The sequence below is a fragment of the Orbicella faveolata genome, unplaced genomic scaffold, assembly GCF_042242905.1.
Source record: "Orbicella faveolata isolate gen_17 unplaced genomic scaffold, um_ofav_v1 contig_12, whole genome shotgun sequence".
Taxonomy (NCBI): domain Eukaryota; kingdom Metazoa; phylum Cnidaria; class Anthozoa; order Scleractinia; family Merulinidae; genus Orbicella; species Orbicella faveolata.
The window spans coordinates 33,906,479-33,922,436 of record NW_028301539.1 but is presented as its reverse complement, the minus strand read 5'-3'; the positions used below and the strand labels follow the sequence as shown (position 1 = coordinate 33,922,436).

At 40.6% G+C, this 15,958-nt stretch overlaps 1 protein-coding gene across 1 annotated transcript; it reads right to left on the bottom strand.

The window, feature by feature from the left end:
- Positions 1–254: 254 nt before the first annotated feature.
- LOC110057833 (uncharacterized) lies at positions 255–15,015 on the bottom strand. The gene is made up of 10 exons (XM_020764436.2): positions 14,872–15,015; positions 13,716–13,930; positions 13,101–13,330; positions 12,411–12,544; positions 11,821–12,057; positions 10,836–11,444; positions 10,051–10,394; positions 5,568–5,934; positions 3,524–3,760; positions 255–2,468 (listed from the first exon to the last, which is right to left on the bottom strand). Exons 1-10 carry the CDS (start codon positions 14,965–14,967, stop codon positions 1,212–1,214), a joined length of 3,726 nt encoding a protein of 1,241 aa, XP_020620095.2. The 5' UTR covers positions 14,968–15,015; the 3' UTR covers positions 255–1,211.
- Between the last annotated feature and the right edge of the window lie 943 nt (positions 15,016–15,958).

Below are 15,958 nucleotides of genomic sequence, written 5' to 3'. Positions count from 1 at the left end.
GGAACGTTTTCGCATGAGAGGTCACATGTTTGCCGATGCATTTTTGTGGTTGTTCTTCTTTTAACGACGCTTTTAGGGTCGAGAAAGTAAAATTGGCGATGTGCTGACATCTTTTTATGTGACGCGTGATTCGTGACAAAAATTATCCGTAATGCGTGATCATGATTTAATAGAAAAATTCAGCTTGATGCGTGATTGGTACCCTACCTTTGCCACGCTCTAGATTATTTCTAACAACTTTATAGAAAAGAGAATTGAGTACAAAGTTTGATTCAACTGTATTTTACAGGCTAAAAATTAATTTTTCACAGCTTGGATTTTTTTTTTAATTGTCTGCGATCTGTAGAACGACAAAAGAGGATTTACGGTAAAATGGTTGATCTTCGCTATAATCCACTCCTCTCAAGTTATTTTTAGATAGGGTATTCAAATCTCGCGTGGATAATTTTACCACGCGAGTTGCATGCATGTTTTCGTGGATGATCAAAACGCGTCTGAAGAGGCTATTTCCGAGGTCTCTTTTGCCTCTGTTTCAAAACGAGTCTTCATGCGAAACCATTCATATGAAAATGTGCTCCGCCTACAGGCTCATTTTCATGCAAAGTTTCGCACGAAGACTCGTTTTGAAACAGAGGCACAAGGTAACTCGGAAATGACCTATTCTCTTCGGGTAATCCACGTGAATAGCATTCGCGTCACATGATTGGCTATTTCTAGACCCACATCCCCCCACCTTTGGAATTTCTGAAGCGAGTGACCTAAAAATAACTTGAGATTACTTTAGGAATAAGGCCTAAATGAAGGATAAACTCACTTACTCTTCATCTTCTCTTGAGAACGACAGGAACGAAAACGTGATAAAGCGTTTTACATCACCCGAGAGCATTAAAAGTTGCTGCCTGCTAAATAATCTTGTTAAGGTTTAAAACAGACTCACGAAATTGATTCAAGTTTCTTTCCACATTGGTTATGGCGCGCAAACTAATTATATTGAGTAAATATGATTGTAATCAGTCTTCGATAGCACTTAGGCTGTGTCGGGTGAGAGGATCAACAGCTCTGGGAGCGATGCCTTTTCTAAGTTGCTCAATTTATCCCGTCAATATTCGTCTGGATGCACGTTTGCCAATAAAACCGAGCAAGTCTTAGAACGAATCCTTCGGTCCAAGTACTCTATGTACAAGCAAAGTTATTATGCCCAAGCAGATCATCTACTTTGGCCGCGGGACTTGAAGGAAGTTTTTCTTTGCTTTGACTTCTGGTTTTAAACCTTCGTCATCGGACGACGCAATGGAGCTCTGAGACAAGGATCTGGACGAGCTTGGTGGGTCACGTCGAAAAAGATCTCCAATCGGAAGAACTTCAGACTTGTCATCACTCACGGGAAGGGAATTTCCATCTGATTCTTTCTTTTCTTCTGTTTGACGATCCTCATCCTCGAGGTTTAAGAAAGACAACTCTTGAACCAACTCTTGTACCATGTTTTCGTTATGCTGGTCGTCATTTGAGCACCGAAGGTGTTTGATAGACTTTTCAGTGTCAACGCACTCATCGCGTCTATTCTGCGACGTATCTGGAAGCGTTATCATCGGTGAAGCAGCTGACCAGGCGGGGCGGGAGGAATTTGGTTGCGTCATGGTCTCAGGAGCAATTCCGAGACTTCTAACAGAGCTCCTGACGTCATCACGTGAACTCTCGAGATTATCACGTGAACTACGGAGCTCATCACGTGAGCTGTCCAAGCTATTCCGTGAACTGTCCAAGTTATTACGTGATGCGTCAAGACCATCACGTGAGCTGTCAATGCTCAAAAATGATCCCAGATTCCTGACTTTGTTGACAATAAGTGCACTTTTGGTACTGGTAATTGACTGGCGACTCGCCGTTGCGTTGGGTGAAGAAGAGCTTGGTTCCAAGTCATCTTCCTCTCTACCGTTAGCATGGCGCTCGTTAGAAGCGCCATCGACGGTATCGTTTACCTCAGAAGGTGCCACTTTCACCGGAGGCCCACCTTTGGAAAAGTACTTCACCAATATGCCAAACAAGGCGAACGAAAAGAGGGACGGAATAAACGCTGTGCCTTTAACACTCAGAGGAACTCCAAAATATCGAGAGTTCATTTTTTGATCTTCTAAGCCGTAAGTTTCATTGGTCAGAAGATTCACGTGCGACCATCGCCATGCGTAACTTAACGTTTCCTCGGTAGCATTGGCCAGGAAATCTCTATCAGCGACCGTGTAAATGTAATCTTGATCGTCGGTGTATTGACCGTAGGTAAAAGGTTCGTAGAAGATCTGATTTTTCCACATGTTCAGGTCAAGAATCATAACAATGAAGATGATCCCGTAGTTGAACCATTTCCCGGAGATGCGGATATCTCCCCCGGGAATATGGAAATGAAAGTTCCCTGTATTCAGACCCGGGAGTTTTATGTCCATCCCTCCGTCAAAGTAAGGGAAGTCCCAGTCCTGAGACAGGATAAAAGTAATAAAAATAAATCAGGTAAAGTCTGCATGCGAGCCAAGTGGCCCATCAGGCCAGAGCTTATCCCGGTTTCTGTAGCATGAAGCGACTAGGAGTATTTCTACTCGCCCCTGGATGGGATGCTAGTCCATCGCAGGGTTACCTCCAGCATTAAATTCGCCGGTACCCATTTATACACCTGGGTGGAGAGAGGTACTTCGAGAGTAAAGTGTCTTGCCCAAGAACATACCATAATTCCCCGGCCAGGGCTTAAACCCGGACCGCTCTATCCGGATGCAAGCGCATTAACCATGAGGCCACCTCACCTTCTTAACAAATAATTAAGACGGTAGTAGAAATTAGAAAGATACACTTGTTACATTGGTATGTTGTTGTTCGATGCTTAGCGTCGGAAGCTTATTAATTCTTTTAACGGCATTCACATCTAAATTAAAGGCAATTACCTGGGGCTTATTTCTCGAATGTCCCGAAATGTTTTCACACCCGGAAAGCCGTAACAAAATCTCAAACTTTATGATTACAGAGCTGTTTTATTCACATATTCTTAATATAAATAGAGGTTATCTTCATACAATAAGTTTCAGGAGTATACTCCTTTCTGTTTTTAGATACAGATTAATTAAAAATGGCTTTGCGGGACCGATAAGTTTTCCGGGGCTTTCGAGAAACGAGCCCCTAGTGACTTACAAGCTATCAAACTACAAGACAAGTAGAACAAGTGCAACCATCTTACTCATTTTTGTGTGCGGTATGAAACGTTCAATAGTCAAGAACTTTTCTACACTTTCTTCCCCCTAACATCACGAATAGGCCATTTCCGAGTTACTGTGCCTCTGTGTCAAAACGAGGCGAAACCGTTCATATGAAAATGTGTTCCGCCTAGAGGTTCATTTTCATGTCAATCAAACTCGTTTTCATATGAAAGGTTTTGCAAGAGGACTCGTTTTGAAACAGGCACAAGATAACTCGGAAATGGTCTATTCTCTTTTACCGATTAGCACATCAGCACTTACTTTATGTAAGACAACGCGAATAATACCTGCATAACAATCAGAAGATCCATAACCAAGATAAAGGAGGCCAAGTACGCCCTGGATATTTCGTTGGTGGGCATGAAGTCACTACTAATTTCGTCCCAGTTGAGGTAGTCAGTAGTGATGGCAGTTGCTACAACAACGCTCATACTGAATGAAATAAACCAGAACGCGTAAACCCTGTTTCTACCACGCCTCCAAAACGCTCTGAGGCCTGGGCTCCAGTCTGGGTACTGCTCCTCCTGCGGAAGTGGGAAAATATTTTCCGGTTATTGTCGCAAGCTTTAAGAGCAAATTCCCAGAAAAATCAAACAAAATCAAATTTCTTCGGCAAGGCTAGAAAATTAAAAAAAACGACATTTTCGATTTAACCTTCAGACTCAATTTTATGCAATTTAGCGAGTCCCAACTGGGCTGAAAATCGGGGTGTCTACAAAAACGAAGACCTAAGACCTAAGACCTAAGACCCAAAAACGAAGACTTGTTTTTTTACAAGCCTATCAAACCAGAGACAGTCAAACCGGGTCAATGCTTTTCTTCAGACACAACCTGACGCGAAATCAATGGGTCTTCGTTTTGTAGATAAGGCCAGCTCGAACTTCAAAACGAAGACCCTCGCTAAATGCTTCTAAATGCTTTGTTCGAGTGTTAAGCAATATCGCGGACCTTCGAGTGTCAAGGCAGCTTATTGTGGACTGTGGCGGATCATGCAGTTGTTTATTTATGTCCTCCGTTTCATTGTTTCGGAAGTGAAAATGCCCCGAAGCTGTTGAATGTTAATGTCTTGTTTATCTTTTGCTTATCTTTTGCATCAAATTGTAATATTATTAATACAGTCGAACCTCCGGCTGCGACCACCTCTCGTAAGCGGCCACCTCTCCTCAGCGACCAGTTTTCCAAAATACCAAAAGTTTCTGAGTCAAATCACTATATTTGGAACCTCTTGTAAGCGACCACTTCTCGTAAACGACCGCGACCACTTTTAGAGCTAAAAGTTTGAAATTTTCTTTTGTTTTTAATCTCCCATAAGCGACCACTTGACAGATAATAAAGTGGAAATTGGATAATAAGATTTTGTGACATTATCACATTCCAGGGTAGTACAAGAGACGGAAATTTCTAAATGGGAAGTACCGAATTTTTTTCTCGATATTGACTTTTGACATGAACAAAACATTTAAAACAGGGGGTAAGTATCTGCAGTTACCATATGCTAATGAGGCAAAATTTTGACGTAATATTGTCTAAGCTCTCGTAAGCGACCACCAGGGGTTGACATTTTGGGTGGTCGCTTACGGGAGGTTTGACTATAGTTTTAAGACCTCTGCATAGTAAGAGTTCTCTAAAGTGCATTTCAGAAGGATCAGGCTAAACAGCAAAATAGGACAACTTGCTACGTCACTACCCCTCATTTGTTAAGACCTTAAAAATTTGTAAGAAGTCTGACTTTAACACACACTTACACTTTCCCTAAAAAGGTATGCAGTTCATGGGAGTTTGCTCTTAGCATTTCTTGCGGGTTGACATGACAGTTTGCGAGAACCATATGATTCTCTTGGCAGGAGAAGCGAAAGTTGTTGCGCAAAATTAAAGGACAAGACAGAGTCCTCGGCCAAAACTCTTGCGCAGGAAAGCTATAATGATAAAGCCTTCTTTTGCTTCTCTCTCTCTCTCTCCCCCCATCCCCGCTCACGCGCTGCACCGCCTCTAACTGAGCTTCTAAAACAAGGCAACTATTAGGCCAATGCATCTCACTTGGTTTTAAAACACATAATAGGGAGTTTAAGTAACTACGACGGCGACGCTGAGGACAACGTCGATTAGAAAAGGAATTTATATTCTATTTTATATTTTTTAGGAACACAGCGATAAATTTGAAAAGGGAATTAAAATTGGCCGTCCGGTTCACGCCAGTCCAAACGCAGAATTATAACGCACGCGCACAGCCATTGTCCTGCTAATTAAACCTTTTGTTTAGCGACGTCGTGGTTTTCTTAAACTCCCTAATTTTAAGGGGGTAGGCACTTGCAACGGTAAACGCATTGCTACCTGTAGCATCATGTCGGTCACCATCCAAGCTGTAATAAAGTCGCCTAACCAAGTGCCTATAGCAGCCATCTTCATGAACGTCTGATTCTCGATTCCCAAATTACTACTGGTGACATAGGGTGCAAAGTGGTCTCCGCCGAGAAGCAACAACTCGTTGTATATGAAGCTTATAATGAACAGAAACATGAGCACGGTGAGGAACATCACCATCCATGACCCTTGGCCATCCTCAGAGAACATGCGAAGCTTCAGAACACGACAAAAGAGAAATTTGTGAATAAAATACTTTCCCACAAACATTCCCAAGCCGATGGCAAAAAGGTACATGAAGACTTTGAGAGCGACGAATCCTGCGTCTGGAGGATATCTGAAAACAATTTGAAAAATCAAGCTATGAACTCTGGAGAAACAAATAGGCCATTTAAGAATATGAGTGGAGCCTACTGTATAAAGATTATCATTATTATTATTATTATTATTATTATTATTATTATTATTATTAACTGCCTTTTGCCCCTGTGTCAAAACGAGCCTTCGGGCGAAACCATTCTTATGAAAATGTGTTCAACCTACAAGTTCCTTTTTATGCAAATCAATCTCATTTTCACATGAAAGCTTTAGCACGAGGACTCCTTTTGAAACAGCGGCACAAGGTTGCTAGAATTGGCCTGTTGTGTTTATTACATTTAAAACCCTTACACCGGCTTTTGTCCAAGAGACTGTTAACTTTTGCGCAGCTCAGTGCTTATGCTTGTTGTAATTTTGGTCCATGTCTTAGCAATCAAACAACGTGTTTACTATACACATCCCTCCAAGTGAAAATCGTAAGCAAAATAACTGAGTTCTGAGCAAATAAAAACGTTTCAGAAAGACTGCAGTTTAAGACTTTTAATTGCTTTGGTTGAGGAAAGACAAAAAGCCTGGTAGCGAGTCTCCTTGACTATCTCTCGCGCAGCGCGTCATAGGCACTTATTGTGGCGTCAGACCTTCACTTTGCTTATTCTCGCGGAAAGAACAAGCTGTTTGTTTTTCGTGAGAAGAAAAAAAGTTCGTTATCAGCATGAAGTTGATGATTTGGATTACTGTGCTATCGTTGTCCTTTCTGTTATTGGAAGTTGCGCAGACTTTTAAACAGCAAGGTAAGAAATTCGCTCGCGATCGAGTCTTTCTTCTTTTTTTTTTTCTAATTTTCTTTTTCTTTTCGCACTGTGTAATTTTGCGCATGAAATAGGTATTTTCTCATCAGGAGACATTAAGTTTCTTCACCAAATTTCCTAGTTTGTAAGTTGCTGGCAGCGAAAAGAATGTCTTCCAGACTGTGAGCCCAAACTCTATTTTTCTCGCCGATGCCAAATTTTACAAACTTACAAACTTTGCTGTAAATTCGTCGGAAACTAAACATGTTGTTTCGGTTGCCATGGTAATCTCCCCAGTGGTTTAGCGCGTGCGTCTTTTTTTGTAGTTTGAAGCGCGCGCTCCAACGGTTACATGTATTCTTTCCAATCCATATTCAGCACGAAAGACTCGAGACTAGAGATTGAATACTCATTCAAAAAATAAATAAATAAATAAATAAATAACCAAGCAAATACTAGCAATTGACTGATATTTTGCTACTAGCTTTGTTTTCCTGGCTTTTCTGCCACACTAGAAAACAAAATGAACCTGGTTCTTACACGAAAAAAGTTTATTTTCAAACCAGAATGAACTACTTAAGAGTTTAATAACGTTTTTGCAGAAACTCCACAAGCCGTTCAGAGGCAGGATTTCTTCAGAGATCTCGACCCAAAGGGACATCAGAAGATTATAAACGGAAGCTTGATTTACGAGGTTGGTGCATTTGAAATTTACGGCAACCAAACCTGCCAACATAAGGAAGATTTTCATCCAAAAGTGCACCTTAAAGTTAGCAGTCACTTGTTCAAATACATTCTTTTTTGTTTTAGGGTTATGTGATTGAGGTTAACAATTTTTTTTGTCTACCCTTTGCTCTAATATTGCTTTATAAATTTAAAGATCGCGACACTGGATGAAATAAGTCTTCTCACGGTAGACTAGCCACTCAATTAGTTTTGTCGGCCATAGAGTTTTTGGGTGGATCTGCGGTGATCCAAAAAAATTGCGGCGCACAAAAAAGGAAGGCAGTGTCATTAAAAAGGAAAGAGAAAACAACTTTAACTTCTTTTTCTCGTTCACAAACCTGTATTATATTTCAGTGAAAGGGGGTTTTTGGCAAAATATTATATATTGTTTTTCTTTTTATGATGAGGTTTTCTGCTAGGCCATGCCATATCTTTGCACTCATCTTTTCTCTTGCTGTTGTCAGATCCACACGTTCGATACCTTTCGCAAGTATTTCCGAAATGCCACATGTCCCCGCTACGATACATGCAAAACCACATCCCTTGGTCCCATGACCCGAGTATGGGACTTCACAGTTGCAACAACATCACATGCACGGGACTCTATAGTGGCAATGGCAACACAGGCATGGAGCAAATTTCATAGCATTACTATTACAATGACTGCTAGGATCTGGAATGGAGTTACATGGATGGCCGATTGGATCTGTGATAAACTCTCATGGTTCGCCAAGTGGATCTGGGATGAGCTTAAGTGGTTGACCGAGTTGACCTCGAATGAAATTACTTGGATGAACGGCTATATCTGGGATGGAGTTACATGGGCTGGAAAACCTTTTACTGTTGAGTTCAACTACGTAACTGATGTTGCTGCTGGGTTTTATGGCGAATATATGGATAGTAAGTGAAGGACCAATCTAGTGTGTAGTTTGAAGATATTGTGATAACATTATGACTGTCGTTTATTTCAATGATGGTGGCAAGACAATACTCCAGGAAAGATGGGTTAAATCATTTCATTAATTAATCTAACTTATCGTATATCGATTTGCTTAAATCACAATTGAAATAGCAGTCAGACTCATAAAGAAAAAAAAATCTGTTTTGCGGCGACAAACTGGTTTCATTTGCAAGAAAGAAATTTTCTTCTCTATTTCTCAGATTAATCTCATTCACTTCTTACTTACGACAATATGTCGGTGTTTGGTTTTGTTTCCGTCTTTTCATTTAAACAAAACCACCTTCATGAATCATTTATCCACATTATCAGTAGCTTCTCTATTCCAAATGTATTTATTTTTTATCTGAAATTTTTGTCCAACAGGGCACGTGAAACACGTTCAGGATCTCGTTATTGCCATGACTTGGCAAGATGTCTTCTACGTGATGTCTATCGATTTGGTTCTGAATTTTCTTCTCCTTGCCTTCTATCTGTTGGCTTCATGTGCAGTGAACTTCATTCAACGACGATGGTGAGTTGTGACGATTAAAAGCTTTGTCTGTAACGGTGGACGTCTAGGTCTTTGCGCTCATCCCACACTGATTCCCTACCGACCCCTCCCCCGCGAAGTCGCTGGTCACTCGTAACTAGAATAAGCACGAAGGCGACTTGATATATAGCAGGTGTATCTTAATACAGGATCAACGTCTTCTCTCAGTGACTTAAAGTTCTCAGGGTTACGGGAAATGTGTTAACTGAATCAATTTGGAACCACCTGGACACTCTCCTCCGCGCTTTTGTGAATCACAGGTTGTGGAGTTTAAACCTTTCATTTACTAAAGAAACCCAAACAACTATAACACAGCAATTGTACCAATCTCCCATCAAGAGCCTGCACCCCCCTTAACCAGCGGCCGGGAAACGCAAAGGACTTCACGTTTCCCGGCCACCTGTCAAGGGGAATACAGACTCTGGCTACAGACTACTATTGCACACTAACTAAAACACTTTCACAATCGTCTTGGTTGACGGTTGATTTCATCCAATGCGCCCTTGATGCTTTGTCTTATTGAGAGAACACCATTAGGTCATAAATGATTCTAATGTTATTTTTTTCGCTCGCAGGCAGGCATTCAAAGACAAAAATGGCAAGAGATCTGCTGCTAATTTGCCTCCTGCTCCTAAGAAACCAATATGGCGGCCGAAACCAAAGAAGAAGAAGAAGCGAAATAAGAATAGGTGGTAGTCACCACGCTTCGTTACTCAAGACTGATTTTTACCGCGGAAATGAACTATTCTGAGCTTGTTTGTTTGGAAAACGAGATTTCGTGAAGATAATGGAGTTGCAAAGTGGTGTCACTCATTAAAGTTTGTTGTTGCTGTTGTTGTTGTTTGGTCGTGTAACTGAGTTAACGACTTTTTGATGCACTTCCCACTCTATGCATCTTGAGTGTGAGAAGGGCAGTTACAACACCCTAACCAAATTGAAGCGAGAGATTCCTAAACTATGTTGTGAAAGCATGCCATACATGATACGATTTCTTTAAAGATGCAATCTATGCGAGAATTTGCAGTACATCCTGGAAGGTAGACAAAGAAAGGGGACATGCATTTCGAGTTTCTGGGAACATAAACCTGAACAAATATTTCGTTACCACAAAAGATGTGGTAAACAACCTACCTTGAAAATACGAACGCATACATATTGCCAATGATGTCAATAACACAATCCGTGTAGCTGTGGGAGACTGGGTCCTCAGCAAAGATCAAGAAGTTACAAAACACGACCAAGTACGACGTAGTAATGCGAAAGTAAGGGTGCCGGAAGTAATAAACAAAGTTCCTTGTCACTTCCGGTTTCTTCTGCTCTCCTTGGCCCGAATCCACAGCTTCTTCATTCTCATCCGCTGTTTCGCCATAAACAAGATTCATGTCTATAATTTCCTCCTTTCTACCTCGCTGCCCATCAGCGGAAACAGGCAAGCTTGCAATACTTCGTCCATCATTAATTATAAACGGACGTGGCTGGAGAAAGAAAGATATGAAGTACTTATGTAAAAAATGAGTGGACACAGAATAAACTCAAAGAGCCAAAACAACAGACTCCAGCCTCGTCGCGCTCCAAATATTTACCTCGCTTGAAAGACGTCTGTGATTCGATTTGAAAGACCTAACTGCTGTGTACAAGTTGTGAGGCGTTGTTACTCGGTTTTTATTTTAGTTTTCGCGACGATTAAGTGACAGCCAATCCCACGCATCTCAGATGTCAATCAGAGCGGAGGACGGAACTGCACGTCAAGACAGGTATGAATGCTCGGCTACAAACTCGTCTTTCAGTGATCCTTTTAAAACTAGTCTTGTCTTCTATCTACCCTTTGATACAATTCACCCTCATGAAACCCCGTTGCATGCTGGTTTCAACTTAGAGAATACACAAGTCGTCCAAGAGCAAAGCAGTCCACTTACCCTTTCCTCCCCCTCCTCCATCACCTTGTTTTTTCTCTCTTCCATTCTCTTCTTCTTTCTCAATCGCTTCATTTGCCTGTGATGTCGAACATCACGTCGATACCTGCGCACTAAGACTTCATCCGGGTTTTCTTCTAATCCGAAGAGCCACAATAAATAACCAAAGACACAGAAGGCGAGAATTGACGGCACGAAAGCGATACTCTTCAGCGTTAAAGAATACCCTTTGTACTTAGCATTCATACGTAGGTCCTCGAGTCCGTAAGTCCTGTTAGTTTTCGGATTGATGTGGTTCCAGCGCCATTCGTAAGTCATAAGAGTTGTGTTTCCCCATCTCAGGAATTGTCTATCAGATACGCTGTAGATATAACCCTCTGAGTCTGTGTATTGGCCGTAAGCGAACGGTTCGTAGAAGATCTGATTTTTCCACATGTTCAGATCTAAGATCATGACAATGAAGATTATCCCGTAGTTGAACCATTTGCCCGTGATGTAAATGTCCAGCGGTTTACCTCCACAACAGCCGGGAATGCGAACATCGAAAGCGTCTGAATTGACTCCCGGTAGTTTGATGTCCAGCGAACCAGCAAAGTGGGGAAAATCCCAATCCTTGAAAAAGGTACATACGGAATGTTAACAACAGGAGTAACTTCTTGCATCAAATTGCGCAAATGCAGCGTAATGTGGTGCCTCCGACCTCCAGGTAAGCATAACCCTAGTTCACGTATAACTTTATAAGCGGTTTAGAAATGACAGGATTCTTTGAACAAGAAGAAACATCTCTAGTCCCGTAGAATGAGATTCAAGAAGGAGCCAAAGAACCCTAACCCAACAAAAAAAGTTACTTATACACTACACCGAAATAGCTGACAGTTGTAAAGCAAATGTAAGCTAGTCGAACTCAGGAACAGTGAATGAGGCGACATGAGCATGAGATGCAAACAGATCGTAAACGAGATTTATTTTTGTCATAATTTGAACCAACCTGCATAACTATCATTAAGTCCATAACAAGAATGAACGAAGCCAGAAATGCCCGTGCCAGCTCATTGGACGCAACAAAGTCTCTATTCACTTTGTCCCAATTCACATAGTCTGTAGAAATTGCTGTGCTGACCACTATTGTCATGGAAACGAACACAAACCAAAACGCGTACACCCGGTTCAAGCCCTGCTTCCAAAATCGGCGGAGAGCTGGGGCCCAGTGCGCATACTGCGCTCCCTGTGTGGACAGGAATTGAGTGAAAACGTGAAAATAAAATTTAAATTAGAATGGATGGGTACTCCTCATAACCTCTTATTGAAGATTATAACAATAATAACCCATCTCAGCTCGGCTGCACGTTTCTCTGAAGATTTATAGTAGCCAAATATGGGAGAACTAGAAATTATGAGTTTTCCGACTGTTTCAAGTTTTCCTTAGCTTTAACAAACCTTTTTATACCTGATGAAATGTTTCAGCTTGTTTCCTTTCACCTTTCTTCAGAATGAACCCGTGGAAAATGTGTCAGTGTCTCTATAGAGCTCGGTTCCCCACTTACTCGGGCGTTCAAGGGTAAAATATGAATTATTTACCTGTAGCATCATATCTGTGACCATCCAAGCGGTAATGAAATCCCCAAGCCATGTGCAAATAGCAGCCACCTTCATAAATGTCTGGTTCTCCATACCCATGCGATTACTAGCATGCATTTTGTCCATGTATTTACCTGTCGAAAAAAGAAGTTTTAAAGAGAGAACTGGAAATGGTGCTCACTGATATTCATAAAAGATCGTCTGCAAATTAAAATATAAAGGAGTTGCATGTTCTCGAGCTCTTTCAGAGATTTTGAATTCAAATGTGGTTCTTGCACAGAGAAGTTTTAGCAACAGTATCATAAAGTTGACTAAATTAAAACTGCAAGCCTGTGTTGGGGAAGCAAAATAAGTTAATGTTGACATTATATCGGTAAAATTGGAACGTATAATAAAAGTGAATTTCGACAATAGTCGGATGCCTACTTGGCAGAAATTTTGAAAATATTTTTAAGATACGTTCACGAATCTTTCGGTTGGTTCTTTGACGAGAGGCAGTTACCTTCAAGGAATGAGCACAATTATAATATCCTAAAATAACTGTTGGGCTGTTGGGCGAGTGAAACAGTTTGCCAGTTATCAACTTGCAGCTGGTAAGGGTAAATTAAAAGGACCGAACTGACTTTTCGAGCGTTGGAGCAAACAATTTTTTCTTCATCAACTACAGGTTGATTCACAGCTAAGTATTACCTTCAAGCATAAGAAAGCCGTTGTATGCAAAACTAAAGCAGAACAGCGAGAACAGCGCGGTGAGGAACATGACCATCCATGAGCCTTGTCCGTCTTCTGTAAACATCTTAAGCTTGAGCTTTTTACAGAAGAACCAGCCATGAATAATCCATTTACCGACGCACATTCCAAGGAGGATAGCAAACATCCAGCAGCTGAACTTAATGAGCGAAAAGGAGCCTCTTGGCCATCTGAAAAGGAAAGGATAAACATTGTAACAGTTCTCAAAACCCTTCTAAGCAGAACTACGAAAAAAGGAATATATACATGCAAGAGTGGGTGAAGGCAAGAGAGTCAATCTTCATCCCCAAGGTAAACCATCCCAACTTATTGTTGGGTGAACTGGGTGCCATGTATAAAAATACCTTGAGAGAGGCCTTGGAAATAAGACCGATATGGGGGTTCAACTCTCACCCTTCATCATCGCCTGATGTATAGAGACCATTAAGAAGAACCTGCTCCAGAAGTCTACGAAATTCCGATTGAATTAGTCATTGTAATTCAAATAACAGGCTCAAACAATTAACTAAACAGAGAAAGCAAACGAACAAACAAACAAAGAAAAGGATGCCTTACCTTATAAATATAAAAGTATAGATATCTCCTATGACGTCGATAATGCATTCACGATAACTGTGAGAGACTGGGTCCTCGGCGAAGATAAGGAAGTTACAGAACACTACCAAGTAAGCCGTGATGAGCCTGGAGTAGGGATGACGAAACAAGTATCTACTGCGACGGGGCTCTGGACGACTCTCCTCTTTCTCGTAACGCCTTTTATCAGCTGCAGGCTAAAAAAAGGTTTTTTTTTTTGTTATATGCACGAGCTAACATTTATTCCTGTTTTACATTATTAAATGAATGACATAGCGTATATAAAAAGAACGGCTAATGGCCTACAGTGTATATATCAACATTTTTTAAAAAAAGCAATCCTCACAGTATATGCGACATTTGAATCTAGTTAACTGTGACCTAATCTTACTAGTCTCTTAGTCGTTCAGTGCGACCAGTGTATGGAGGGTTATTGGTTGATTCCTGTAGCAGGACAAGGAACTCTTTTTTTATTTATCAAGTAGCTTGCGATCGCTGACCGAATGAATCATCATCTGCGTGATTTGCCGTTTCCTTATTTCTTAAGACAGCTACCATGAATTTCTTATGATAGATGATTAGTCGTCTTGATAATAAAACTTTCGAGGGAAAATCTTTTAAAACAAAACAAAACTGAATGTTTTCAATCATAAATCTTTTCACACAAAATGCAGACAATGGAGTTAATAACGTTTCTCAAACTTGGGAAGTGAAGTGTTAACTGAATTCAATAGCTAAGTATATGAGCTTTCGATGTCTAGTTATTTCACTAACTGAAGTTCGTCCAAAAATTGTTTACTAAGCGGAACGTATCGCTAACATCCACGAAATGTTATTCTTTACATCATTACTCTATGAAAACACTAGGGAGTGTAAAATTCATGAAAGAATGTCCCTTCATTTTCAGCGCTTAATAATCGAAGGGACGGTTATGTTATAGTTGATTGTAATTTAGCAATGGTTACCGAGATCCAATAAGAGTTCCGCTCGTCAAACGAAAACCCGAAAATGTGTCTCTAAAATTGCTTTATTCCAAAAAACACTTGTGCAAATAAAATTATTATATCAGCTAGACGTATGGAAATACAGTGACTTGACAAGGTTCAAACCTTGTCAAGTCGGGACCTACATTACTTACCCAATACTTTTTGCCAAGTTCATGCAGTTTCTGTATTTCCCGGAGTTCCTTCGATGTTACCGAAGAGACGCCTGTGGGATGTACTTTTAAACTCATACTTAGCTTAAAAAATGCCTTGACTACAACTTGAATTATATTTCTTTCTGTACGATATCATGGCTTATGTACAGTTGCTATGACGACGAGGCAGAAAGGGAAGAAAACACAAGCGATTTAGAACTTAAATTTTGGCTATTTATATCAAACGATTGTGGGTGTCAGCCAAACACCACACTTTTAAAGAACATGAAACAATGACAAAATGAGAATTATCCTTGATAAATATCAAATTAACCTGCGGGAAGTAAACCACATTCATAAAACACCCTTGGAATACCAATGGTAAATTAGCACTTAAGCTCTGTTAATTATTTAGTAAGTAGTTCGATTATGAAGCAGATGTCGCAAAACAGTGCGCTTCATTATTATATAGCTAGTATCTGTAGCCGATATAACGCGCGCTCTGATTGGCTGATTCTAGGAAACTATTTTCCTGTGATGCCCACGGGTCGCACAGGCCTCAACACCAAAGCAAAAAGGCCCTATAATAAGCAACTTATTAACCTCAAAAGTTCAGTCTTTATGCGGAAATCTCAAATCTCAACCTCGCCATATTGACCTCAAGGCAAGGTCTTGGTTTGAGATTTTCCCGTAAAGACCTCAGTACCTTTCGGGATTTTGTCCCACGGAATTTACAAGAAAAATCTTCTTCATACTCCAAAAGAGTTGAGACATTTGGGGGCTAAAAATGGAAATTACTTTTCAAGAAAGCCAAAGATCACCTAACGGCAAGCTCAGAAGGGTAAGATATAGTGCTCAAAGATCAAGTGAATATTAGAAGAAATCTCTTTATTTCATGAAACATAAATCACAACCTTCAAAATGCAACATGAAGGGGCTCTGACCATTTTTGTTGCTGCATGCTCTCTTTCGTGCGAGACCGCATGATTTACGTCTCGGAAATCTGTTTCCCATGTAACATTTTCACAGTTTTACTCTGTCCTTTGCAAGGTTATGACTGTTTCATGTCGATAGATAAAAGGCATTC